Source organism: Phascolarctos cinereus, unplaced genomic scaffold (assembly GCF_003287225.1).
Source record: "Phascolarctos cinereus isolate Bilbo 61053 unplaced genomic scaffold, phaCin_HiC Scaffold_726;HRSCAF=1367, whole genome shotgun sequence".
NCBI classification, from domain to species: Eukaryota; Metazoa; Chordata; class Mammalia; order Diprotodontia; family Phascolarctidae; genus Phascolarctos; species Phascolarctos cinereus.
The window spans coordinates 248,395,063-248,422,276 of record NW_027556098.1 but is presented as its reverse complement, the minus strand read 5'-3'; the positions used below and the strand labels follow the sequence as shown (position 1 = coordinate 248,422,276).

At 40.9% G+C, this 27,214-nt stretch overlaps 1 protein-coding gene and 1 long non-coding RNA gene across 5 annotated transcripts; one reads left to right on the top strand and one right to left on the bottom strand.

Annotated features, from left to right (window-relative positions):
• Positions 1–692: 692 nt before the first annotated feature.
• Positions 693–27,128, bottom strand: N4BP2L1 (NEDD4 binding protein 2 like 1). Of its 4 annotated transcripts, XM_020997139.2 has the most exons (7): positions 26,649–26,910; positions 22,082–22,173; positions 21,586–21,601; positions 5,496–5,623; positions 5,084–5,172; positions 2,712–2,788; positions 693–1,285 (listed from the first exon to the last, which is right to left on the bottom strand). In XM_020997139.2, exons 1-7 carry the CDS (start codon positions 26,813–26,815, stop codon positions 1,030–1,032), a joined length of 825 nt encoding a protein of 274 aa, XP_020852798.1. In that variant the 5' UTR covers positions 26,816–26,910; the 3' UTR covers positions 693–1,029. The 4 variants fall into 4 exon arrangements, with proteins under 4 accessions (XP_020852798.1, XP_078003183.1, XP_020852799.1 ...); XM_078147057.1 differs by lacking the exon at positions 21,586–21,601 and having other exon boundaries at positions 26,649–27,128; XM_020997140.2 differs by lacking the exons at positions 21,586–21,601; positions 22,082–22,173.
• On the top strand, positions 1,281–8,879 carry LOC144454563 (uncharacterized). Its single transcript, XR_013483068.1, has 2 exons — positions 1,281–1,608; positions 4,860–8,879. It is a non-coding gene; the product is annotated as an uncharacterized LOC144454563 (long non-coding RNA).
• Positions 27,129–27,214: the final 86 nt, after the last annotated feature.

Sequence of the window (27,214 nt, the reverse complement as noted above, 5' to 3'; positions counted from 1 at the left end):
TGCTTTTCAGTGTTCTAACTGGAAAAAGGGACATTCCTAAGATACCCTCTTCTTGCACACTGTGCCTGGGTCTCACTGCTACCATATTAATGATGTTATTAGTCTTCATTTTATGATTTTTAACCACCTGGTTTATGATTGATGCTTAGTTGAGTTTCCCAAAATTTGGTCTATTTCTGGTAAACTAGAAACAATGCTTCTATACAATATAAAGATCCTTTTAAAAAGTGGGCTTAGCTCTTAGCTATAGTATAGTATGGTCTAAAGCTCTTGAAAACAAATGAATGAGGTGGGTGATCAAAAAGGGGGTAGAGCTGTGATTTCATTATTTAATGTGATTGGTTTTCTTTCCAAAACATTTTGGGCAATGATAGCAGTCTTGGATTGAGCTTCCTTAAGGTGACTACTTTCAAGGGAAGAACACTTGTTTGGATATATAAATTCTGCTACATTTGTTTAAAAAGCAAAACTATCCCCGTTTTGGTCACAACTCATACGTTCCCCAGTACAGATATCTTAACCAAAATAGCCTATGCAATGGGACAATATAAAATGAGATGGAGACTCCCCACTGTACAACACAACACATGCATGAGTGTCCTAGGGTCAAATACATCCAGTGAAAAAATAAATCCCTATCTATTACAGAGAAATCAGTTGCACTGATGCTCAAATATGTATAATAGAAACACTTTATGAACTGGTTTGACTTTATTCAATCACGTGACCACACGTCCCCTGCATCTGAACACATGCTTATTATCTGTTTTCAACTGCAATTTCATTGTCAGAGGAAGGGACTGTACCTGTTTAGTCAACTGTACACAGGCCCTCAGCACATGTGGTCACTTAATAAATTCCTTTTGATGATAATGATGACTTAGGCACAAAGACTTCCACAGTTCAATTATCTACCTTGGAATTACATTAGAACTCTGACAAACTGAACAGATAATAAGATACAAAAATTTGAAGTAAAAACTGATTTAGGAAAATTTAAAACAGCTGTAAAGATAAAATATAGAACTCTTAATATCCATTATGGTAACCCCCCCTTCTGTTAAAGTAGCTGTAATCTGGGAAGCCCCCAGGAGCTCTCCGGTTTGGAAACCCTGAGTAGGCGTTCCAGTATCCTGCACTGCTGAAAGGCGGCATGTGTCTGTCCTGGCTCCTGCTCATTCGGCTTGGTTTTTCAGAGTGAAGTACACTGTGAAAGGTCACATCATGCTCATACTGTTCTTTCATTCGATGTATTTTTTCTTTTGGGACCCCATGTGTGTTTCTTCTGCATTGAAAAAAATGGAAATATTTTAATTACAGCAATATGTCAAAGCCATTTTCTTATACTAAAAAGTGTGAAGATTCATTGTACAATTCCTATTCCCAGAGCTTACCTGGGGAAATGTGAAATCTGGACCCTTCAGTTACCACGGAACCCTGTCTTTCTCTTGCCATGCACACTAGAGTATGAGCAAAGCAAGGAAGCAAGAACAGAAAGGGTATACCACATATCTGGAGCAAAGTGCAAACTGCTCTCAAACCCGAGGATGAACATCAGATCTCATCAGGCACTTCGCATTAACAGTCACGGTTCAGAGCAAGCAACAGGTATACTGGAGTCCTACCACGGGAGTTAATACCAGGTTGGCAGCTAAACAGTATCTTTTTTACCTAAGGGATAGTTTTTGTTTGTTTGTTTTGTTTTGTTTTGTTAAGGCAATAGGGGTTAAAGTGACTTGCCCAGGGTCACACAGCTAGTAAGTGTCAAGCGTCTGAGGCCAGATTTGAACTCAGGTCCTCCTGACTCCAAAGCCAGCACTCTATCCACTGCACCACCTAGCTGCCCTCTCTAAGGGATATTTTAAAACACCAAATTTAATTATAATAAATGTACAATCCCACATCCAGAACACTGCTTTAAAATGACCCATTCTTGTGTGTTTTTCAGTTGACATCCCCCTTTTAGTAAGATTTTTTTTTCCAGTTTTTTACTGATTTTTATGTTTTCAAGTATGTCCCTCTCCCCATCCAATTCACTCAGACAGCCTTTCCTTATATCAAAGAATGGGAGGGAAATACAGTTCAACGAAATTATCTAAAACTTCAACTGACTGATGGTATATGCTATCTTCAACACCTCTTCAAAGATTGGGGGAAAGGGCATTCTCATATCTCTAGATATGGTCACATAATTACACAGTACTCAGTTTCAACTGTTTTGGTGCTCTCCACTTATATATAGTGTTTTCCCATTTTGGGTTCCCTGATTCTGTCAATTCATAAGTCTTCCCATGCTTCTCTATGTCCTCCATATATACCATTTCTTGCAGTGCAATAATATGACATTTTATTCACAACTATGATTTATTTAGCCACTCCCCAATCAATGGACATCTCTTTTTTCTGGTTCTTTAGCAACATATTTGTTTAAATAAAACCTTTCAGTACACAATGGCAAACCTATGAAACTCATAGTCTTCCAAAAGGCATTAGACCTTCCTGAGGTGCCCAGTTCTAGAGAAGGTGGAAAGCTTAACCATCAGTATTGTTTTTTTTAAAAACATGCTGAAAAACCTAACACTCATAATTTGAGAGCCGCTTCCAAGGATGATCATTTCTGGCCTGAAAACAGTCTTGTGTTCATTCTGAAATATTTGAAAACTGCAAGATATATATACGTGATGAGAAGTACTGAAGAAAGCAAAAAGTACCTTGCTAACTCTTGAACGTTGAACTTCCAACCGGTGTCAGGTTCTCGGAATATAACTTCGTAGTTATTTTCAAGCGCCTGATTTAAAAAGAAAATGCAAAAACCACTGAGGACATAGGCATGTGTTTGATGTTATTTATTCTGCCACTTAATTTTTTTTCTATATCTTTTCTAAAAATCTCTTATATTGCTGGTAATTCACAAGCTTGGTCATGTTTTTATTTAACTAATGACTTTTCACAGTACCTAGAGCTGATTCTTTGATTACAACACCTCCAAATTTCACACTAGTTCCTGAGAAGGGAGTTCTTTAAATTTTTTTTTAAGTTTTATTGTTGCTGAGAGGTGATTTCAGAGAAATGTTATAGAGAAAGTCCATGAAATCCTCTCTGCAGGTGTTTAATGAGAAAATGTAGAAGTCTGTTCTCTTTGGGTCCATTCTGACGAATGTAGTCCTGTCTAAAGACAACAGGAATTACTAAATGACCTCTAAATTCACTTCTATAATTACCTAGGGTAACCTAGCATATTCACTTAAGAAGTGAGAATGTTAGGTATGTTTTTGAGAGTTGAGATTTTATTGCTTTTCCAAGGTTTAGGGAAAACACAGAAACTCTTCTGTAACATCTGAATACAGAGCACCAATTTTACTTTTCCATGAGATGTTATAGAATGCTAATTAAGAAAGGTATCCAGGCTTCCACCCTCAATGGAGTGAATGTAGAAATCCTTAAAATCTGCCTAAAGGTCATCTTCTTCCCCCATTTGGGAACAAAGCTTACCAAAGAACAGTACAGTAATTTCCACTTAACCTACCTGGGCATTCTTCCCTAGAAGTAACTCTCCTTGCCATTCAAGACAATGGAACATGAGCCACTTTTTCCCCCTTCCCTCAATCAAGACATTTTCTTTATTCCTTCAAATATATATGTCCACACAAACACACTCATGTCTTATGTCCTGTCCACTTTCCTCCCTGTTTACTAGCCTTGCATAATATTTAATAAAAACAATAAAATTCTCATTTTCCTCTTTCTCAAATGTAACCTTTTCTCCCTAACTCCCCAAATAATCTAGAAAGCACCTAATTCTTGTAAACTCATGAATAACCACTGAACGAACCCTAAGGAAAAAAGATCGAACATATTCAGAAAGCTTAAAAATAAGACCACTTCAAAGTCCTTTTATTAAAGTCACTTACGTTGTTCTTCCTTGATTCTTAATTCTGAGTTCTACTTTTCCCCATGTGCCCTACACACCTGGCTCATTCTTTCTTCATCCTAGAACTAGCCAGCACAAACTACCCTCCCTCACCAACCACCAACCAGTATGACCTAAACCCATGAAAAACAATGAGAGAAGAAAGCAAGGAACAAGCAAGCCTAGGTTTAATGCTTTGCCAAAAAAAACATAATAATGATGTAGATGAATCTTGTGTTTATGATGGAATCAAATACGTAATCAGATAGGTCAGCATGAGTCCATTTTTGGAGATAGTCAATGCATGATTACCCACGTGGAGATCATTGGTAGCAAATGTTATATGCCAGTCTGTCCTCTCCCTGGTACCCCATGAGCTTCTGAATGCCTTCCCCCACTATCAGTAGATGTGTGGGGGAAAAGAAAGGAAGAACACTTTGTTTTAATCTCAGTACAAAGGAGATGTAATTAGGACAATAATCTGTTAACCAAAAAAAAAATCATTCCAAAGTCAAAGGAAAATTATTTGGGAATCACTGAAGTTAGTTTTTCCTACCATAGTTAAAATGAATGTTTGAGAATTGAATTATAGGCATCTGTGTATGTTTACCAAATGCATACATATACATAACATTATAGTATTTGTCTCAGTTTAATTTTAAGTCTCAGAAATTCTGTGGAGTTTGAACTTGCAAAGAAGCAGTCAGTCATACATTAGGACCCAAAGCCCTGGCTTACTAAACAATTAAATTGGCTTGTTAAAGACTACTGAAATATGAGAAAGACCATTAACAGACAACTCTCCCTTTAAACCATCTGACCCAGCCACCTCTGTTTCTGAGATAACCGCAGTGCCCTCCAACTATACTGGACCCAAACAGATAATCTGCCTAGGACCCAGAACAGGAACAAGGAAAGATCTGAAAATTGTCATATTATCATCTCCTAGGGTCAGAGTACCATCTGGGGAGGTGTCATTTTCGGAAAGTTTTAGCCACAGAACAGCCAAGGCAAGCGGCAGAGTGAGGCCTCAGCCCCTTTGCTCCTGGGAAGGAGAAGGACCGCTGGTACCAATAAATGGAAGCGGAAGATCAAGAAGAGAGGAAAGAATGAATGTTTCCACTTTCCCACCAATGTCTACAACTGAAAATTCAGAATGATACTTCTTCCTACCATTACTGCATAGGGCTTCATCTCCCAGGCGTGAAGGTTGGTATTATCAATAATAATTGGGGATATGCCATTCCTCATTGCTTTCCTTGCTGCAACACAACATGTTACACAACAGTAAACAACATGCAACAAACAGTGGAAGGGGTGAGTGAAATCCACAGGGTTCAATTCTGTTTACTCTTGGACGCTGCCATTACACACTTTAACGCCCTCTCTTCTAGCCCTGGTCTGTATTAGAGATCCCTTCTTCCTAGAGGCCATGGAAACATGTCAGCTTAGATGAGCCATTCTGGGAAACAGTGAATGGAGCTGCTGCCCTTCCTTAGAACATGTTCCTTCTGTTGCCCCTGCACTCTGCCCAGCATGCAAAACACCTGGGGACCTTTCAGGAGCTTTGGACAGCTCTCATCACCTCTTTTCTGGTTCCAGTCATGAGCTTCCTCCAGGACATCAGGATTGAACTCGTAAGTACCATCTTCCTTGAAGAAATAATCATCTGTGCTGAAGATCAGGGCCCTCGGAAAGTCATGCTTCAATTTCCTGGAAAATAAGAGGAGTACATGCGTTACTTTTCATTTTAGACATAGTCATAATGGGATGGGTTTCCCCCTGGGGAAGTTGATAGCCCCCTAAAGTCCCCTTCCAGCTCTGAACATTCTAGGAGTGCAGTCCCAGGCTTTTAAATGGTTAAAATTCAGTTAAAATGGGGAAGTTGGAATCTCAGAATAAGTCAAGAAAGGGTGGGGGTTCCCGGGATATGCTTTGTCAGGCCCTGTTTAACAGTCAGGCTAGCCCTAAGCAAAATCAGGAAACAGTGGGAGTCAGGAAAAGTCCTCTTTGGGGCATTTTTCTGTTTCTCTTTTTAGTATGGTGGCTCCTACCACTCTCTCTCCCTGCCCAACAAGACACTCAGTACCTTTTTTTTTTAATAATTTTTTTAAATTTTATTTTTTTTTTTAGGCAATTGGGGCTAAGTGACTTGCCCAGGGTCACACAGCTAGCAAGTGTCAAGTGTTTGGTCTGAGGCTGCATTTGAACTCAGGTTCTCCTGACTTCAGGGCCGGTGCTCTATCCACTGTGCCACCTAGCTGCCCTAAGACACTCAGTATCTTGCTGACCCTCATCTGCCTAAAAGCCTTCTTCCATGGTGGCTCTCCTTTGGATCTTCTCTCTCAGGGAATCCTCCAGATTCTGCACCTTTTGTTTTCACACCCTTCCCTCCCTCTCCCCCCCATTCCCGATCAATACTTACTTACTTACCTTCCCTGTCTCCCATCTTCTTAAGAGACCTGCTCTCTCCTGGGGCTACTCTGATTCTTTCATGCTGAGGTATTAATGTTAATAATGAGCTAATGCCTTACCCCTCCTATTTATATAGGGGTTAAGGTTCACAAAGGGCTTTCTTTCCTCACAATAATTCTGTAGATATTTGTAAGTAGCATTACTCCTATTGTACAGATAAGGAAACAGGTTCGAAGAAGTTAAAATGACTTTGCCCAGGGTCCCAAAGCCAGAATTCAAACCCAAGTCCAGCAGCCCACTTCCCATTATGCTGCAATAATTCAGCCAATAGCATAGAATAATTTAAGGCAAATGGTGTGAGTAATGGGGGAATTTCAAGCACTGTGGCTGGCTGATGGACAAGCAGCAGCCCCAAGGACACTGTCAGAGTGAAGGACCTGACAGACTTGATGCTGATGGAGAGGAGGCAGGCAGACTCTCACCTTTCTCTGTCCCTCCTCTGAAAGACACACTAGTAACTACTGGTCATGGAGTGATTTAAGTTTTGTCAAGTTTTATGTACATTTTCTAATTGGGGCCTCACCACCTTGTGAGCATAGAAACTGTAATTCTTATCCCTAATTTACAGGTGGGTAACCTGAGACTCCGAGGTTAAGTGACTCACCCACTGTCACATAGCTAGCAATTCTGGGAAATGTGACACACTGCCTTTCTAGATCCCTCTTTAAATTCATTCTATGAGCACTTAACTGCTCCCACTTACTGGAAGGGAGTAGTACAGAAAGTTTTTGTATTTTAAAGTACAGAATTTTCCACTGGAAATACCCACGTATTTTCTACATCTTGGAAAATCTGCATCCAAGAGCCCTTGGTTCAATACACATGGCCATATTTAGAATTAAACACTGGACCCATGCCCCCAAAAAGTATGAACCAAGTGAGATACAAGGCATGTGGAACACAAGCCTAGCAGCCACAAAGAGGCAAAACGGTCCCACCCCTCAGCCTGGGCTCCTTCTGATGACAGCTTTGATCTGTCTGACCAAGTAGCACACAAGCAGGAAAGTGAACCTTAATTTTTGAGATACTGTATGTGGCAGGAGGAAATATACCGAATTGCCTGAAGAAAACTAATGTATTATTCCAGACTATGCCACAAGTATTTAATTTAGACTTTTGCTTTACTATAAATCAAATGAGGGTGGGATATGATGAGAGAAATTCAAGCAAACAGTCTGAGCTTTTTTCACAAGGACTTTCCCTCTAGGAAGCTCATGCACATTCTTGAACTCTTTGAAGATAAAGAGAGGGTGAGAGGGAAGGAAAGATGCATAAAGGAGGGTTGCTGAAACTAGGTTTTGTTCTTACCCTATTTTAATATTATTATTTTACTTGGCATAAGCCCATACTGTTAGCAAACTGTCTCCCACTGCTGACAGTTATTCTAGACTCCTTTTCAGAGTTCATATGATTTACTCTTAAAAAAAAAACTCAAGTTGGAGGTAGACTTATTTTCTAAGTCTCTAAGCAAATGAAATGTCAATTAATAAGCTATACCTATGCCTGAAGATCAAATTCAGTGGTGGTCATGTGGTAAAAAACATCTTGACCTCATAGATCACGCTACTCATTCTGTAACTTGTTAACTTCTTACCTATCTATGTACTTTTGAAGCATCTTTGGCAGTCAACACCCTTATTTGCTTTTTAGTCCTGGATTTGAAATCTGTAGGATCAGTATCACTGACTGACTACTGAATCTTTAAAAAATTATCCTTAGTAAACAGATGGTGAAACGTACTTCCCTCCATTTGGAAAGGTGGGAGGCTCTGGGTGGGAACGGCTGCATAAGCAGTCTGTCTTCTTTAGTTTGGCTTAACTGTTCTTTTTGTTACAAGGGAGGAACATTTAGGGAAATGACTGGTGCAAAAAAAAGGCATCAATAGTACATTTAAAAACTATTTTAAAACATTTAAATTTTAAAATGTCTTAGACATCTATAACTGCTAATTAATCTTGACTGCTTTTCTAATCTTTGAACCACATCTCTCATTTTCAGATTTTGTTTTTACTGACCCTTCAGAGCTGAACTTTCTGTTCATGAAAAAATTCATTCTGGCCCTTTCTCTTTTCAAGCATACATGCTAACAGCAATGTGAAGTAGAAAAACAACCCTGGACTTGGTCAAGGACCTGGGTTCAAATGCTTGTTCTGCCATTCAACAGCATAGTGACTTTGGGCAAATCATGATTTTCCCTAAATCTGTTTTAGCTTTTTTAATGGGGTTAATACTACTATATGTACCTAACTGACAGACTTGTGAGAGAACTGCTTTGTAAACTATGTATCTTTATAAATATGTGAGCTCTTATTCTTTGTGAAGTCTACTGTTGTCCCCAGGGAGAGGGAAGAGGAAAGGTCCCCCCTAGAAAAAGCTGCTCAGAGCACGTTTCTGTTTGATTTGTAGCATAATTCATCTCTTGGAAAAGAAAACACTGCTGTTCTTGAGGGAGAAACTGTATGATCAGAATAAAAGATCTGCTTGTACAACTTTATTTGGTTGGCTGACCTATTAATTTACATACATTTTATCTGTATGAGTGATCAGAGAGAGAAAGACAAAGGACTCCAGTTACAAAGTATTTGATGGCCTTCAATTCCTGGACCCTTCATTGCTGGTGACCCTTCTTAGCTCAGTACCCACACACGGTAGGCATGTAATAAATGTTTATTTATTAACTGATTTATTGTGTGGCCTGCATTTAGTATCATTTCTTCAAAAATGATTCATTCCAGTTGAATTTGGAAATACTCCAGGGGAGTAGTATGTTAGAGCAAAGAAAGACTATAAAAAGGCATGCGATTATGGAAAGTGAATAGGAGAGGTTTGGGGGGGGGGGGAACATTCTAGAAATCATCTATTTTAACCCCATAATTTTATATGTGAAGAAACTAAGGCATGATATGAACCCAGGTCATCTGATTCTAAGCTTAGGGCTCTTTGTAATACACCATGCTTTTTCTCTAGCAGGCCGTAACACTGACCTTCACACTAACCTCATTTCTTTGGGCAGAATCATTGGCATAAACTTGATTTCAAATTTCTTAGAATTATTTCTTCCCCGAGCCCTGCAAAACCTTTACTCCATTAGGTTCTCATCTATCTGGTCAATGCTCATCATAACTCCTTAAGGATAGGACTGAGAATGGGGCTGAAAAGGTCAAGGCAGGAGTGGAGGGAAGGAGAGTTGGGTGACTGGGGGAGGATATTGGGACTAGGGCCAGAAGAGCAAACAAAGGATCCTGGAGATGGCAGAGGCCTTCGGAACCATCTAATCCTACCTTGGAGCAGGAAGCTAAGGCCAGGAGGTTAGGTGATTTGCCCAAAATCACTCCAAAGATAGAATCTGAACTAAGATTGTTGCCTGGCTCAAAAGCCTCTCTCCATTGTACCACAGAGAAGTGAGGAGTCATAGTGGAAAGTGGAGACTAAGGCTGGAGAGAGAAGTGCAAAATACTCCAAATTTCACACATCCTCATTAAATATCTAAGATGATTAAACAGGCAATTTGGTTGAAAAAAAACACCACTGGCTCTGGAGTTTACTAGATTGTAAGGTTTGCTTCATTCTTTGTTATTAGTATGCCCAGTGCCTGGCACATAGCAGGTCCTTAATTAAAGATTGTTGACAATTGGAGTCAGGGAGCACAGGTTCGAATTTTGGCTCTCCTACTTATTTACCTATCTGATCTTGGGCAAACGATCTCCTCCCCCCACCCCCACCCCCGGATCTCTACAACCTCATATGGAAGTTAAACTAGACGACTTCTGTCTCTTCCAGATCTAGATCTATATTCTAAGGGACAAGGGCCTTTAAATCCTTTGTTCCTGATCAAAAGTGTTATGGATACTCAAAGCAACTTTAGAACTGGCTTAAATTTAAATATCTCTTATAGACTTGTGAGTGATGAGTAAGTAGTCAGCAAGACTCAGCTCATTAATAAATATGGATTATTTTAAAACTGCCCCAGTATTTTTCTGGATACGCTTAAATTAAAGCCCCCCCCCATCCTAGTCAGATTTAAACAAAGAAGGCTAAAAATGAGATCCATGAAAAGTTATAACTAAAAATCATCTGGCTCATCTTGCTGAAAAAGCAAGTCTATTTAAGGAACACTAGTTTTTCTTCCCCTGGCTGGTTGTGTTCTTTAACTCCCAAGGTCTTAGCTTCCTCCTCTATAAAAGGAAGGAGCTGGGCCAGATGACCTTAAAGTTCCTCTGCCTCTCTGATGCCAAGTATGTGAAGTATGGAGTAAGTATGTCTGTTACATGTGTACACTGGACCAACTCAGATTTTACCAAGTCAGATCAATCTGCTCAAACCTTCTCCAAGAATACGTTAGAATTCCTCAGTATAGTAGGCTGCAACTACTATACCAACCTGAATGAGATAATTAATAATAACTAACAATTATATAGCGAATTATATGCCAGGCACCATGCTGAGTGCCATACAAATATTATCTCACTTGATCCTCATAACAACCCTGGGAGGTAGGTGTTATTGTTATCCCCATTTTATAGCTGAGGAAACTGTGGCAAAAAGGATTAGTGACTTGCCCAGGTTCACAGAGCTAGAGAGTGCCTGAGGCTGGATTTGAACTCAGGTCTTCTTGACTCCTACCACGTAGCTAAGATACAGGTAAGTACTCTGATTCCAGATGAAATTAGACACTAAAGCCTGTTCTCACTACTAAACTTTGCCAAGGCAAGCCTATTTTTCATCTGCACAATCTTGACACAACCTAATGAAAATTACGATTGGATAGACATGATCTGGAAATTCTTCAAAATGGCTGTTTTCAGAACTACAATGTCTACTGCCATATATTTGTTAAGGAGTATGTCATTTTCTTAACTTGGCAAGTTTTTGTAGACTCTAAACTACAAGAGGGCAGGAGGTTTCTAAACCAGCTTACAGCTGCCTAGCTTGGATAAATATTGCCTATTAATAAAGTACTGTCATCTAAGATAACATAATATGTAAATTTAAGACTAAAGCCTAAATTAAGCATACTGTATCCAAAAAAATGGAAGTATAAGGCTTTTTATTTTCACCTTTATTAAGATTAGGTGCTACAGTAACAAAAGTCAGTAATAGTAAAATGCTGAATTCTCCTAGCAGACTCTCAATGTCTTTTTGAACCCCTTTTTCCTATCCATCAGTGTTTAAATAGCCTTTATTCAGACAGGCTTTAAATTTCAAAACATGCATTAAATTTGGGAAAAATCTGTTTACTACATAATCTAGCTATCCTCTACTTGCAAATATACCTAGAATAAAAGAGAAAAAATTACATAATTATTTTCATTGCTCCACTTGCTATGTTCTGGCCCTTTAAAGGAGGCCAAATTGAAAGCAAAGCAAAAACAGGAAAGAACAGAGATTTCCAATCAGGTAAGGCACACAGAGAGATGTGTCTGTGTGTGCGCATGTGTACACACACACACACACACACACACACACACACACACACACACACACATATGGTTGGGAAGTCTCTTAAACTCAGAAGCAGGTTTGATGTACAGCAATACAGAGCCAGCCCAGTCTGTCTGCTTTTCTGTGACACAAGGGGGAAGGGAGGGAAGTGATTAAAATGAGCTGAGAAAAGCAAGCCATGCAGGGAGTGCACAAACTCTTCATCACGTGAAACCACATCTGGATCTCACGCCTTCTTCTCCTCAGGTGATGAGGCCCACTGTTGGCTCCTGAAGAAAAGGACTCTTTCTACTGGGAACCAAACAGAAAAGAAGGAAGGCAGGATAAAGGCTACTGATGTTGTTACACAGTTGTTTACCAGAGAAGAACAAAGCATTAGGAAATGAACTGGTCCAGACCGGCCAGGTGGGCAGGCTTTCAGCTTCTGGGAAGAGATAAATGGAGGCAGAGAAAGAAATGACTGTCATCATTAGTGTGGCTTCCCCTCTCAAAAGACAGAAGGTGAAGGGAGAAAATAAAGCTGAGTGTAAGTGAATTATTAAATGGAAATACTTTTTTTTTTCTTAGACTGGCCATTGAAGAATTCACTACAATTTTATCTCCTGACAAAAAGTTAAAGCTGTCCCTAAAACTGCAGAGTTTGCCCAAAAGTAGGTAAAACAATGTAGAGATACCATGGTTTACTGAAGTGCAATGACTTTAACTCCACTTAGCCACAGGATCAGCTTCCTCTCCATCCCCAACACACACACACACCCTCCCTTCACCCCAGGGATGGTGCAAGATCTTCCCGCAAGGACTAGGCAATAAGGAAGAGAATGGAGGATGGGAGGCCAGCCTCCTCCTCTCTGTTATCCGTCACTTCCACAGATAGGCATCTTCCCCCCTACCCCTACCGGGCCAATCAAGCTAGGGTTTTCCTTGAATCACAGATAAGTTCTTTGTGTACCAAAACACCCACATCTACCACCTTTGCAGTCTTTGTCTTTTCCTACTAGTTCTAAGTGAGGGGAGAAGTACTAGGTACATCTGGAAAAGTAGCATGACAACAGATTGTGCTCCTGGAGGGGAGGGGGGAGGGGCCCTGAGTGCAAAGCTAAGGAGTTGGGACTTTACTCAACAGATACCAGTCATTGCAGGGGTTTGAGGAGACAGGTGATGTGAACATGCCTATGTTAATAACAGTTAACATTTATGTAGTGCTTGTTATGTGCCAGATACTGTGCTAAGCATTTTACAATTATTATCTCTTTTGGTCCTCACAACAACCCCTTGGGAGGTAGGTGCTACTATGATCCCCATTTTAGAGATGAGGAAACTGAGGCAAACAGAGGCTAAGTGACTTGCCCAGGGTCCCAGAGCAATAGTGCTCCGATCCTGGGCAAGCTGCTTCACCTGTCTCCTCATCTGTATTAGGAAGTTGGATCAGTTTAATTCTGTTCTCTTCAAGCTCTAAATATTATGGACGACTTATTAATCTGGCATCAATGTGAAGGACAAACTGGAGGCACCTGCAACAGCCAAACAGGCAAAAGGAATGAAGAGAAAGAGACAATGCAAGCAGTACATGACTGAATCCTATAGTAGGTCTCACTTAAATCATAAAAGGGGGATTGAAGTATTGAATTAAATCTCCAACTGGAACAATGCTTGGGGGTTGGATGTTTGCTATAGCATCTGTCTATTAAGACAGAACTGAACATCTCTAAGGGAATCTTAATATATTCTCAGGAGTGGTTAAGTTTTATCTTACTACTGGCCTTATGTCAGGAGATTACACATAGATTAATTTCTCTATTGTTCAGTGACAAGAGTCTACCATGTGTCTTCAATGCTGACAAATTACTAGCACCCTACACATCAAAACAGCCTACTCGTATTCCAAGCCCTTTAAGATAGAGGAAGAGAAAAGGGGAAGGAAGGGAAGAAATGAGACGACAAAACTAAACCACCAAAAAATACAAAGGTGAATAATAGAGGATGAAGCCCCACCCTGGCAGAAGTATACTTACTAACCAAAACACATCTTGGTAGCCTCACACACTAACACAGAGAGCCTTAGGTAGGAGGAACGAATGAAAAATAAACGAACAGGGAGTTGGTGAGAGCAGAGCAGGAGCATGAAAAGAATCTGGAAGCTCTTTCAACTAGCTTGTCCAGTCCAAGTCACCAAGCTAAAAGGTAGCTAGCTGTCCGATATTAAAAACCATAATTGGGTTGTCACCCAGCATCACCAACAGCATTTAACCTACTTATCTTTACGTATTCCCCAAGTATGTGATTTATTGTAATTGTAAACTCCATGAGTGGGGCCAGTGTAGAACTCCCAACAAGTCCTTCCATAGGCAAATAAATAAGAGATTATTTGTGAGCTCTTTAAAAGGAAGGCTTGTCTTCTTCCCTTTCGGTATCACTCAGCATGGTGCCTGGCACATAGCAGGCATTTAATAAATGTTTACTGACTTAGTAACTAATTGGTCTCTGTCTCAAGTCTTGCCCTAATCCAATCCAATCCTCCAGACAACTGCTAAAGCAAGTTTCCCAAAGCATCTCACTCTCTACTCAAACTCCAATGCATCCTCTAGAAGCGAAGGTGAAGTCCTCTGGCCTTGAAAGCCCCTCACCACCTGACCTGCCTTTCTACCCTTATTACATATTACTCTCTAGCATCCAACAATCCACACTCACCTCACTGTTCCTCACATCCAGCAATCCATTTCCCATCTCTTTGCACTGGCTGTCCCCCATGTTTGGGATGCACTTCCTCCTTACCTCCTCTTAGAATCTCATTTGCTTCAATATCCAGCACAAGCACCACCTTCTCCATGAATCCTATGAGGGGGCTGGATAAGTTTAGGGGCTATGAACCAGGAGAATGAGGGTCCAGAGTAGGCAGAAAAGGGAGGATAGACAGTGAGGTGGGGGAGGGAAAGAAATCTTCTCTGGAAAGAGGGGGGCAGAAAATGAAATTTAAAAAAACTAATGATCAGGAAGAATCAAGAGGAGGAGCAGAAGGGAGGTTCTACTTGACTGATAGGGGAAAAAAAGGTAAAGAATGAAATAACCAGATAAAAGCAGGGGAAAAAAAGAACTATAAACAAAACTTCAAAGACAATGGGGTAGCAAATGGGGCAGGGAAAGTGAGGAGAAAGAGAGCCCACAGGAATAGGGCTACCTCAAAAAAGATTTAAACTACAGTAACTGAATAAACATAGTACTGTGTTTACAGCAAAAGGGGAAAAATCATAACTTGGGGGAAAAAAACCAACATTAGAGACAAATGGAGGAAAACATAAACCTAGCTTATAATTTTTAATGTGAATGGATTAAACAATCCAATAAAATGAAAAACAGCAACAGATTGGTTAAGAAAATAAAACTCCACAATCTGTTGCTTATAAGAAACACATTTAAAAAACAAAGACATGCAAAGAATAGAACTGAGGAGCTGGGGGAAAAAAATTTACTATGCATCAAGTGAATCCACAAAAGCAGGAGCTACAGTCATGCTATCAAACAAAGAAAAAACAAACATTCAAAATTTTTTTTTAAAATGATCAATAAGAAAAGTATTTTATGCTGAAAGGAACTATGGGCAACAAATTTGAAATACCTTAGCATCCAAATTTATAAAGGAAACATCCGCTGGGCTACAAGAATATACAGACAGTAACACAACAGGGACAAGAGATTTCAATATTCCTCTCTCAGTCATGGCCAAGTTTAAGAGAAAGTTAAATAAAAATGAACAAACTACTGGCAAAACAAGAGCTAAAAGACTTATGGCATCTTCTAAAAGAAACTTCAAAAGAATATACATGTTTCTTAGCACTACACGGAACTTTACAAAAACTGGCCACGAATTAGGCCACAGAGATTTTGCAGACACGTAAAAGGCAGAAATAGTAAATACAACCTTAATAAACTACGATGCAAGAAAAACAACCATTAGTTCATGGAAGGGACCCTTATTCCAAACACCAAACAGTCCAAATGAGAATTCCTTCAACCACATGTCCAACAAGTGAACATCTAGCTCTAACTTTAAACTTCTAGTAAGATAGGAATCTGCTATCTCCCAAGGTAGTCCATATTCCACTTTGAAAAAGCTCTATTGGGAAGTTTATGATTTTCTCAAGCTCAAATCTGCCTCTGCAGCTTCCCCATACTGCTCCCAGCTCTGGCCTCTGGGATCTACAAGTACTTATAGAGCTGTCCTCTGGAAGATGATTAGACTTGTTTATGTCAAGACAAGTATCACGTTTCTCCTAAGTCTTTGTTTTGTTTTGTTGTTTTTGGTGAGGCAACTGGGGTTAAGTGACTTGCCCAAAGTCACACAACAGCTAGTAAGTGTTATGTGTCTAAGGCCAGATTTGAACTCAGGTCCTCTTGACTCCAGGGCTGGTGCTCTATCCACTGTGCCACCTAGCTGTGCAGCCCAAACCAGATTAAGATACAATTGGGAAATATTTAACAAAATAAATAAAAATACAATAAAACATAAATAATTTTATATTTTAAAGTTAATAAGTGGCCTGAAGGGCTTACTGGATTAGTGGCCCCTATTTCTATTTTAGTTTGACGCCACTGCTTTGGATGGTGTCCAGTTTGTCAAAGTAAAATGTGACAACCAGAATTGAAGAGAAGAATCCAGATGCAGTCTGAATAGAGCAGTACATTGAACTCCCTCCATCTTGGACATTATGCTTCTTCTAATGTGTTCTAATATCAGAGAAGTTTTTTGGCTACCACATCACACTGTTCACTCATTTTAAGCTTGAGGTCCCCTAAAACCCTAGTTCTTTTTCAGGAACATTGCTGAAACAATGCCTTCTTCATTCTGGACCTGTAAAGTTAATTTTCTGACACAAGGTGTAAGACTTTACATATATCAATACTGAATTTCAGATTTGGCCCAACGTTCAAGCTTGCCAATCTTTTTGGATTCTGAATGCCATCCTATGTATTAGCTATCCTTCCTAGCACTGTATCACCTGCAAATCTGTTGAGCATGCCATGCACCTGTTCTTTTCTAAGTCACTGATAAAAATATTAAACAGCACAAAGGCAAGCACAGATCCCAGAGATAGTCTAGGAGAGACCAACCAAGATGATATCTAACCATTTATGAACACTCAGGGTTCCAGCATTCAACCAATCCACTTCACGGTATCCTTCCAGACCACATATCTCCACCTTGTCCACAAGAATAACATGAAAGACTCTGTCAAATGCTTTGCTAAAAATCTAGGAAAACTATATCTATAGCATTTTCTTGGCCTACCAGTCAAATAACATTGAAAAGAAAAAGGAAGTATCAGTCTTGCGTGACCTATTCTTGAATCAGCCTTTATTGGTTTTTACAACTGTGCCTTCCTTTCTAGATGTTCACTAACCATTCCTTTAATAATATTCAAACACTATAAATGGTTTTTTGAACTCATCAATGTGGATTTTCCCTCTAACGATGCAGATAACAACTCATGCATGGCTGCTCATCCTATGTAAATCTTCTCCCTGTATCCTCTTAAGTTCATCGCAGGAGACTGATCCAAATTGCTGGGAGCTTTCTTTACTCTTTCTTGATATCATAAGGCGACCAGCAGAGAATAAGCATTTGGTCATCTATTGCTCTCATCATACGACCGGCCTCATCATCTTTTTTTCTACATAAGTGGATGACATGGCATCCTTTACCTGGGTTCTTCTTCATAGTCACTTATTATGTACTGTAGTTATGTTCTCATACTCCATCGCCCTCTGAGAGATACTCACTTTAAATTCTTTAGAGATTGTAGTGTTCCACGATTTGCAGTCATACATACTGGTATTAAAAAGATGGGCCTTTGTTTCAGGAAGAATTTTAGGGTCATTCAGGGAGCTTTGCATTCCCAAAGGCAATCTAGCCCACTCTCCTATTTAATGCCAGGCCTACCTCAGGTCCATTTGCAGTCTGTCAAAGATAGATAGACAGAGGGACAGACAGACAGAGAGAAAGACAGAAACAGACAGACAGAAAGGATGGATAGACACACATACACATACATAAACAAATAACCTTTGTATTATCTGGCAAACAGGCATTTCTTAATCTACTTGGGATTTTTTGCATAGATTATTACTCCAAACTCTTTTTCCTGGTTATGGATCTCACCCAGGAATCTCTGTAGTAGTATCCTGGGGTTTGATACAATCATTCATAAATATGAGAATCTTGAAAGAGCTTTGTAGAAAATTTTTCTTCAACTTGAAATCTGTGTTGGATATCCATGAAAATGCTGCTTATCTTTTTTTGAGAAAATGTCTCCTTGTTTTATACACTTCGTCTGATAGTAATCATCAAAAAATGTCCTCTCTTTTGATTGTATCTTTCAAAGAATTTTGCATAATTTTGATGTATGCATGGGAGATACCTTACTTAGAAAAGAATCTTTAAGGCAGCATTTTCTTCTATTAAAGGTTGGTTTTTTTTAAAAAAAATAGACAACAAATAGAAAGCACAGTGAAATTTTGTCTTCTTTCAGTCAACTAAATAATGGCATAGATGTGCTGTATATTGAATATCAATTATGGAAGTCTGCTTGTTTCCTTCTAGTGGGAAAACAGCCTTTTGGTTGATAATTATTCTCTTGGTCACCTTTTTTTTACATAAATAAATTTCAAGATTTTTACATTTTCTTCCTTCCTGTACCTTTTAAGTTGGTCCTCAATGACCAACACAATCTCTTCTAGGTATGTTTGGTCCAATCTAGCTACTTTAACTGTCTTTGCTCTTTATTACTATTTCTACCTTCTCTCTAAGTTTATCCAAATGTACTGGCTCCAGCTCCACTGTCCTCAAGTGAAAAGAACGTGCAAAGAAAATCTCAGCGCAAGAACAACACCCCCACCACCACCACACACAAAAACCCAGATGTATATAATGAGATTTGTGGTTTCATACATGGTTTTTTTTTCCTGTTCTTGGCATATGGAAATGTTTATGTTTGTTGGTATTTATCAAGTTCAGAATAACAAACAAAAAATTTTAAATAAGCTGAAAATCTTTGCAGAGCTTTTCTTTCTTTATCCTCCTTCCAAAGTCATCTTCAAATGCCCTCAGGATGATTTTCTTAAGTTGGATCTCTTTGCAAGCTTTCTCTAAACTGGTTTTACAAGGTGATAGTACTCATAATCTTTTGCTATCCTTCTCCCTAAGATTTCACAAACAAGTTTATATACAAAACCCGTGCCGCCCTTGGCTGCCATAGATCTCCACTTGGCAACTGTTTGCTGACTAAAGCATTTTTAGGCACTTTTGGTCTCTTCATTACAGCAATTTAAATGGCTAAACTTCTATAGGAAATTATTTTAACAAGCGTCTATTCCTTCCTTCCACTCATCTAAATTTTGTCTAAATAGGTCAAGCTGGAGTTTTAAAAATCAGATATCATATTGTTTTCTTATATTTATTATTTCTCTTAGCTCTGTACAAATTTTTATCTTTGCTGTAAAAAGACAGTTAGTCTGACTATACAAGCAGTTGATTCAGTCATGACTCCCATATTAGTGAGTGATTTTCTAATATGATATATTCTATATAATTTTTCTAATATATGATTATCAATATAATTTTTATGATGTTTATTCAGTTGTTTGCATGCTGTCTCATCGATTAGACTGTGAGCTCCTTAAATCAAATATTGTCTTTTACCTTTCTTTGTATCTTTAGCATAGGGCCTGGGACATAATAACTGCTTAACAAACATTTGTTGTCTTGACTTATTAATTACTAATTGGGTTTAGGATAAGGGGATCATATATCTAGAGATGGTAAGAACCTCAGAAACCATTTAGTTAACCCCCTTATTTTACAGATGAAAAAATGACGGCTTAGGAAGGTCAGCGCCTACCCTCAAAGGGCTTACAGTCTAACAGTCCCAAGGCAACACATTTAAAGAACAAATATCTACTTTAAAGTTTAAAGACAGTCTAAAAATGAAGTAATTCTTAGCACTCTCTGCCTCTGCCCACCACTGCAGAAAGAGAAGAGGGCCACACAGGACTGAAGACCATTTTGTGTTTTTGTTGCTGTTGTGTTGTGGTTGTTTCATTGGTTGCCATGGCTCAAGATTTCATCACCAGGGGTCTAGCCTACTGGTGATAAGCTCCTCCATACTTAGCTATGCTGATCACTGGAAAGCAGACTCAGTCCCCTGCCAGGACCACATATGGGTGGCACATTGAGTATTTGTTGATTAATAACAACACTAACAAACCCATGACTTTATATTTGTTAGGTAGTTCAGTCGTGTCCAACTCTTCATGAACCCATGGACCCTACTGTCCACGGGGTTTTCTGGGCAAAGATACTAGAGTGGTTTGCCATTTCCTTCTCCAGTGGATGACTTTATATGGCACATTACAAAGCTCTTTCTTTCAAATACGTGTCTCATGTGAGCCTCACAACAGTTTTGCCAGGAATCAAATTCAAGCTCCCTGGCCTACAGTTTGCAGGCTCCACGTTCAGAGACATGTATCCTTCCCCAAGCTGCTGTACCTCTCCCATTCTCCACATTCCTTCAACCTTCACTGACAGTGGCTCAGCAATTATATTCATCCATTTCTTTCAGTCCCCTGGAATGGAGTTCATGTGGACCAGGTGACATAAGCTCATCAAGGGCATGGGTGTCCTTATTATGTCCTCACTTATATATTGTTTGACTTCTCTATTAGCCACTTCTATCCTTCATGGTCCAAAGATTATGCTCCTTGACAGAAAAAAATAGCAAAATAAAAGCTGAGGAGAGAAAGAGACAGAGAAATTGAGAAAGAAAAAAGTACCCCAGAAGATCCTGGAAAATTAAAGTGATCCCATCACTGTTATAGCCTGTCTCTCTGCCTGGCTTGTAATGTTTCCAAAAATCCTCATCTGTTTCCTCCCCTGAAAAGAAGCTCTGACTCAACTCAGGGAATCTGGGTTTCCTACCTGTTGCTTCCAACCTGTGTGACCTGGGACAACTTGCTTAACCTCTCTGGGCCTCAGTTTTCTCAGATGTAAAATGAGGGGGTTAGGCTATGAGCTTCTCAAGTCCCTCCCAGCTCCAGACTCACGAGTTCTATGAGCCTTTGATCTATGGCAAGAACAGCTGCCTAAAGGGAAGAGGGGTGGAGAGGAAGAGAGACCAACCATGCAGCTCCCACAGATCTATTCTAACAATTTCAAATCAGACTGAATAATTATCAAGAAATCCAATGAGAAACTACTGAAAGAAAAAAAAATACTTCTACCCCAGAACTACAAAAAAAAAAAGTCCTAAGTCCAAGGGTTCTGAGGTCTAATATAATGTTCTGAGATGCCAGAAAGAGCCCTGAAGGCCCCATGCTTTGAACCTCAAGGGGGTGGGAGGTAGGGAGAAATGTTACTAAATTCCTGGAGGTATAGGTCAGCACAAGAACCCAGGAGACCCAGATCAAAAGCAGGACAAATCACCCCAACCCAAAACCGAAGCAGAGCGAAGCTCTGCCCTGGCACTGATCAATGCCCAATTTGGACTAAGATTGGAGAAATTAATATTTTTTTAAAATATATCAATCAGTATAAAAATTAATGCAAATCTAACTTGATTAACAATTGCAGGTAGAGATTCAAATGGAAAAAAAGGGATTTTTCACAAAGAGTACATCAATAACAAGAAGAAATGAAGAAATGAAATAAAGGTTCTAGAGGAAAGAACTGAAAAAATAAACAATTTAAAAGAAAAATTGATGAACCTTACCTAAGAAGTGGAATTCCTGAAAACCAGAATAGACCAAACAGATATCAATGAGTCCATGAGAGAACAAGAAATATTAAAACAAAATCAAGATTGAAAAAAAATAGAAGAAAATGTAAGAAGACCTGGAGAAATTATTTAAGAATCATTGGAATTCCTGAATGCCATGATTTTTCAAAAGCTTGAACTCTATATTTCAAGAAATCATAAGTTAAAACTGCCCATTTCTATTAGAACCAGAGGCAAAACAATGAAAGAATCTACCAATTACCTCCCAAAAGGAACCCCAAAAGTAAAAGTCCCAGGAATGTCATAACCAAAATCCACACCTCCCCTGTCAAAGAAAAAATGCGGCAACTTCCAAAATAAACTGGTTCAAGTACCAAGAATTACAGTCGAGATCACACAAGGCCTGGCAGTGTCTACTAAACATGAGAGATCTCATATATGATATTCCAAAGGACAAAAGAGATAGGCTTACAACCAAGAATAAACTTACCCTGCACAGTTGAATATAATCCTATAGGGGGGAAAATGGAATAGAAGACTTTCAAGTATTTCTGATGACCACACCAGAGTCGAGAAGAAACTCTGAAACACAAACACAAAAGTCCAGAGAAACCTAGAAAGATAAATTTATTTGAGCAGTTGGAAAATGCATGATGATATCGTGCTAACATTCTAATAGGAGAAGAAGCATGTGTCCCTTCAAAACCTTAATGTCTTCAAAGGCTTCTGAGGGAGTTAAGCAAGAAAAACAAAGGTCCTTGGGGTGTGAGAGGACTGACTGGTTTGAGTGTTTGAAAAAAGGAAAAAGAAAGGAACATAAAAGGCGAAATCAATTAATTAATTAATTAATTAATAAGGAGGAAGAAACAAGGGGTGTGGGGGGATTTGTTATTTCTCATCACAGGGGAGTGAGAAGAATAGACAGAATGAGAGGGTTGGGGGAAACAGGCATCAAAGGAAATTCATCCACATCTGAAAGGGACAAAGAAAGATTAAATACAGACACACACAGAAAGTTTGGTGTAGAAAAATACATGGGAGGGAAATCACAAGCAAAACAAATTTCTTGATCCTGAGTGAGGAAAAAAACCCAAAAAACTACAATCTAAGACAGAGGTATCAAACTCAAACAGAAAGAGGGTCACTAAACTGTATGTAAGTATCCCTATGGGCCACATATTGACTTAGCTTCAAAATGCAACAATATGATCTATGATTCATTATACATTTATTTTTTTAAGAATTTCCCAATTATGCTTTAATTTGGTTCAGGCAGAGCTCAGGAGTGTTGTAGGGCTGTTAGACACCTCTGCTCTAAGGTAGGGCCTTGGATGGCCTCTCGGACAGGTGGAACGAAGGGCACTATCGTCTGGCAGCAGCTCAGAGTGCACACTCCAAGCCCAGCCCTCTTTTCACTCCTGCACAATGACTCAAAGGTTGGCAAAAGAGAATTAACAATAATTATCATCATAATAGCTAGCATTTACACAGAGCTTAAGGTTTGCAAAGTGCTTTACATACTTTATTTCTTTCTCACCTACTGGAAAAACTCCAAGTACATCTCCCAAAGATGGTGAATCTCAGGAAGGTAATCTTCACATAGGAAGGGCTATACCTCATGTTGCAGATACCCCCAAAATCTATGCATAGCCCTCCCTTCTCCTTCAGCAACATTCCTGACCGTCAATACCTCTGTGAAAATCTCTTCCTGGCTGAGTTACTTATATTCTTCAAACCATGGGAAGAACTCTGAACATTTTCTCTGACAAGTTTCTACTTGAACTGACTTAAATATCCCTAGAATTTAAACAGGAATCTTCTCGATTTTTCAATCATTTCAGACTATAACCTGACCTGGTCCTGATCCCTTCCTTTCTCAGTATTCTTTGCTGTCCCAGAATTTGTTTCCATTCCCAATCGCACCAGGAAGACATAACTACACTGATCTGGAAAACTAGACCCCTACAACTGCAACTACTAGAATAATCACACATTATCTTGTGTCCAGGTCTCTCTAGCTGAGCTGCCTTTTCTATTGAAATACATAGCTACTGGAGTTTTCTTCTAGGCTCAGAGGCAGAGTGGTATAAATGAAGAATTTTAGCACAATGGAAAAAGTACTGGTTCTGGAGCCAGAAGACCTGAGTTCAGATCTTACCTCTGACACTTTATAACTGTGTGATCTTTAGGCACACATTTAATCTCTCTGGGCCTCAGTTTCCTGATCTGTAAAACAGGGAGTTGGATTAGACATTCTCTGATAAATAAGAACACTGGATTCTAGTACCTGTTGTACTATGTCACTAATTAGCTGTGACTTTGGATAAGCAATCAAAACTGGACCTCAGCCTTCTCATTTGTAAAATGAAATGGTTGTGAGTTGAACAAAAAAAAAGTCATGCTAGATGTCCACTTCCACAACTAAATCATTTGAGCCTAATTCAGAGGGGATTCTTCCCCCTTACTTCCCCCAATCCACATTTCATAAGAACTGCAGATCACCCAGGGCACCCCTTTCAGGACATCAAGGTGCTAAAAAGAACCCCCAGCTCTATCCCCTCACCCCTACAGAAACTGTCTAAACCAGCCTCTTAAAAAATGGAAATTTAGAGCCAGAAAAGTCTCGATAAAACATTCAATACAAACCCCTCATTTACAGAGGAAGAAACATGTTCAAAGTCACACGGCTGGTCACTCAGCCAAGAGGGAACCAACTGACCAGTGTTCTTGGGATAAAGCCACAATGACCACATCTGAATCACTAATACCATTAGGTCTGTTAAAATATAATGCTTTTGTTTTAAAGGCTTCTAGGTGAACCAAGAATTTTAACAAAAATTAACATCAATATCCCAGTTCCAGTCCTAAACTAGTTCCTGTTCACTGATGCTCAAAGGACATCAGATGCTTAATCTCCATGACACTGTTCTATTTACCATGATTAAACATAGATACAGGAATAGAAGGCATATTAGACTTTTAGATTCACAAATATGTCTTCTCTGTATAGTCAACAAATGTTTATTAGAATATTCTATGTGCAAGGGTGCTAAACTAGTTGCAAAAGACTCAGACATAAAAAAAAGGCTCTTGCCCTCAAAAGGATTACAATCTAACGAAGGGCTGAGACATGTACAGATATAATGGAGGGTATGGTAGAAGTCAAAACAGAGGTCTAAGAGATTCAGGGAGGGAAGAATTACTTTTCTTAAAAGCAATCAAGGGAATATTCTTGGAGGGACATGGCACTTGGAAACAAGGCTGTCTAAAGAAATGGGACGGTGAATCTTTTCCAGGCAGGAAGGTGAGATGAGAGAAAGTAGTATGGTGTGACTACAGCACAGAGATTGGAAAGAACTGTGAAATAAGGCTGATAAGGTAGACTGGAGTTTGAGTGTGAACCCACCGGCTGTTGAGTTCATACTTATTTAAGTGGGCAATGTAGAACCAATCAGAGTGCCCTGATCAGATCCTGTTCACCAGAGGTATTACTCCAGTAGTGGAGGAAACAGGGAATGGTGAGAGACCAGTAAATTTGGTCACTAGTGACCTTGGAAAGAGCAGTTTTAGGAAAGAGATGAGGAAGGAAATCATCGAACTCAAAATTTCTTCACCTTCTGCATTTTTTTTTGGCATGCCCCTTTGTGTGGGAGTGGGGCACAGAATATAAAATAAAAGCAAAAAAATAAAATGCCTAAACTGCAGTGGGGAAAGTGGGGAGCAGAAAAAGATATTGTGAGTGGGAGAACAGAAGCAACAGGATTTGACTGAGCGGACACAGTGTGAAGGAGGGGGCAAGGGGCAAGAATGATTCTAAGATTTCAGGACTGGGAGATTAGGAGATCAGTTGTATAGTTAACAGGAATGGGGAAGTTAGGGCAGATTTTTTAAAGTTCTGTACGGATATGCTGATTTTGAAGTGCTGGATGGATACAGAGATAGCTGGCAGGCAACTGGAAACATAAAAGATAGGGGAGGTATGGGAAGGGGCAGACATCCAAGTGGAAGGCTAGCAATCAATTAGACATGAGGACCAGAGCTGAGGATCTCTCCAGGATGCAGACTTGAGAGTCTTTTGCTCAGAGGTGATAATAATCCATGACAGGGGATGAAGAGCCCTTTCAGGGCAAAAAGGGGAACCCTTCCCTGCGACAGACAGGAAATACGAAGAGAATCATTAGATAATAGGGAAGAGGGAGCCCAGGAAACGGATATCAAGGTCTGGGTACTTGCAACAGAATTAAATGCTGTAAAGATCAAGGTGGAAATCGGAGTTTGGAAAGGCCAGTGGATTTGGTCACTCACTGGTGACCCTGGAGAGAACCGAAACCAGTGAGCTTGAAAATTCCGCCTGTCTTCTACTTCTGCACGGCTCCTCGTGAGGGTGTAAGGTCACCAAATTTAGAAATAATAATTCTAGTAAGTGTTTTCTGGCACTTTTACTACTATCATTCAATCCTCACTGCAACCCTGCAAAAGTCAGTAGTACAAGTGTTGTCATCCCCATTTTACAGATGAGAAAACGGGCTCCAGAAGAGCTGGGTGACGGTAGGCACTGGCCGCACGGTACCAGTGGGCACTTCCTAAGTACTTCTGCCTGGGTCCAGGAGCAGCTCGGGGGCTGCGCTGCTCACGTGCGCCTCGGGGCAGCCCTCGCACCCCGGCTGACCCGCCACCCCTTCCCGGCCGGGCTCGGCCCGCAAAGCCGCCGGCCGCTGAAGGGAAGGCCGGCCACATCCACCTGCCCTCTCCCGCGGAATCTCCCGGGGCTCCGTCCCGGCGCCCGCTCCTCTTCCCCCTCGCCCCCGACTCAGGCCTCCTCCCCGGCCCGCCCCCCGCGGGACGCTCGGAAAAGAGCGCGCGCCTGCAGCCCCGGCTCCCCCGGCTCCCCCTCTCCCCCCAGCTTCAGGGGGAAGCTCAGGAAGTGAGGCGGGGGCCGGGCCCCCCCCCCAGCTCCCTCACGCGCGCGCGGAGGTGCGAGGGCGCGCGCCGGCGTGACAGGGGGCTCGTGAGGGGTCAGGGGCGCTCCGCTCGCCCGGCCCCGCAGCTCCCGTTACCTGGCCAGCGTGCTCTTGCCCGAGCCCGGGAGGCCGCGCAGGAGGTAGAGGTGCTTCCTGAAGCTGCCCCGGCGCGGGGGTCTGCGGCGTGGGGGCGGCGGCGGCTGCGGGGGCGGCGGCGGCTGCAGGCTCAAGCTGCTGAAGGAGTGAAGGAAACTCTCCTCCATGGGGAGGGGAGATGGGGCCGTCGGGCCCCCTGTTCCTGAGCCGCGCTCCCCGTGGGGCCCGATGCCGCTGCTGCTGCTGCCGCCGCGGCCGCCGCTGCTGCTGCCGCCGCGGCCGCCGCTGCTGCTGTTGTTGTTGTGGCTTCTCGGCCATGTGACGGGGGCGGGCGCAGCAGCCCGGGCTCCTCCTCCCTCCCCCCTCCCTCTCCCGCGAAAGGACCCCCAGCCCAGGTCGGCGCGGTTCCGGGGAGCCCACTCCCGGCAGTGGGGCTTCACCGCAGCTGCTTACCCGATTACCTCCCACTGACACCCTGGGCTCCCCAACCCCGCGTTAAATTGTAATCTCCTCGAGGGTAGGGACGGTCTTTGGCCTTTCTTTTATCTCCCGGTGCTTAGCCCAGC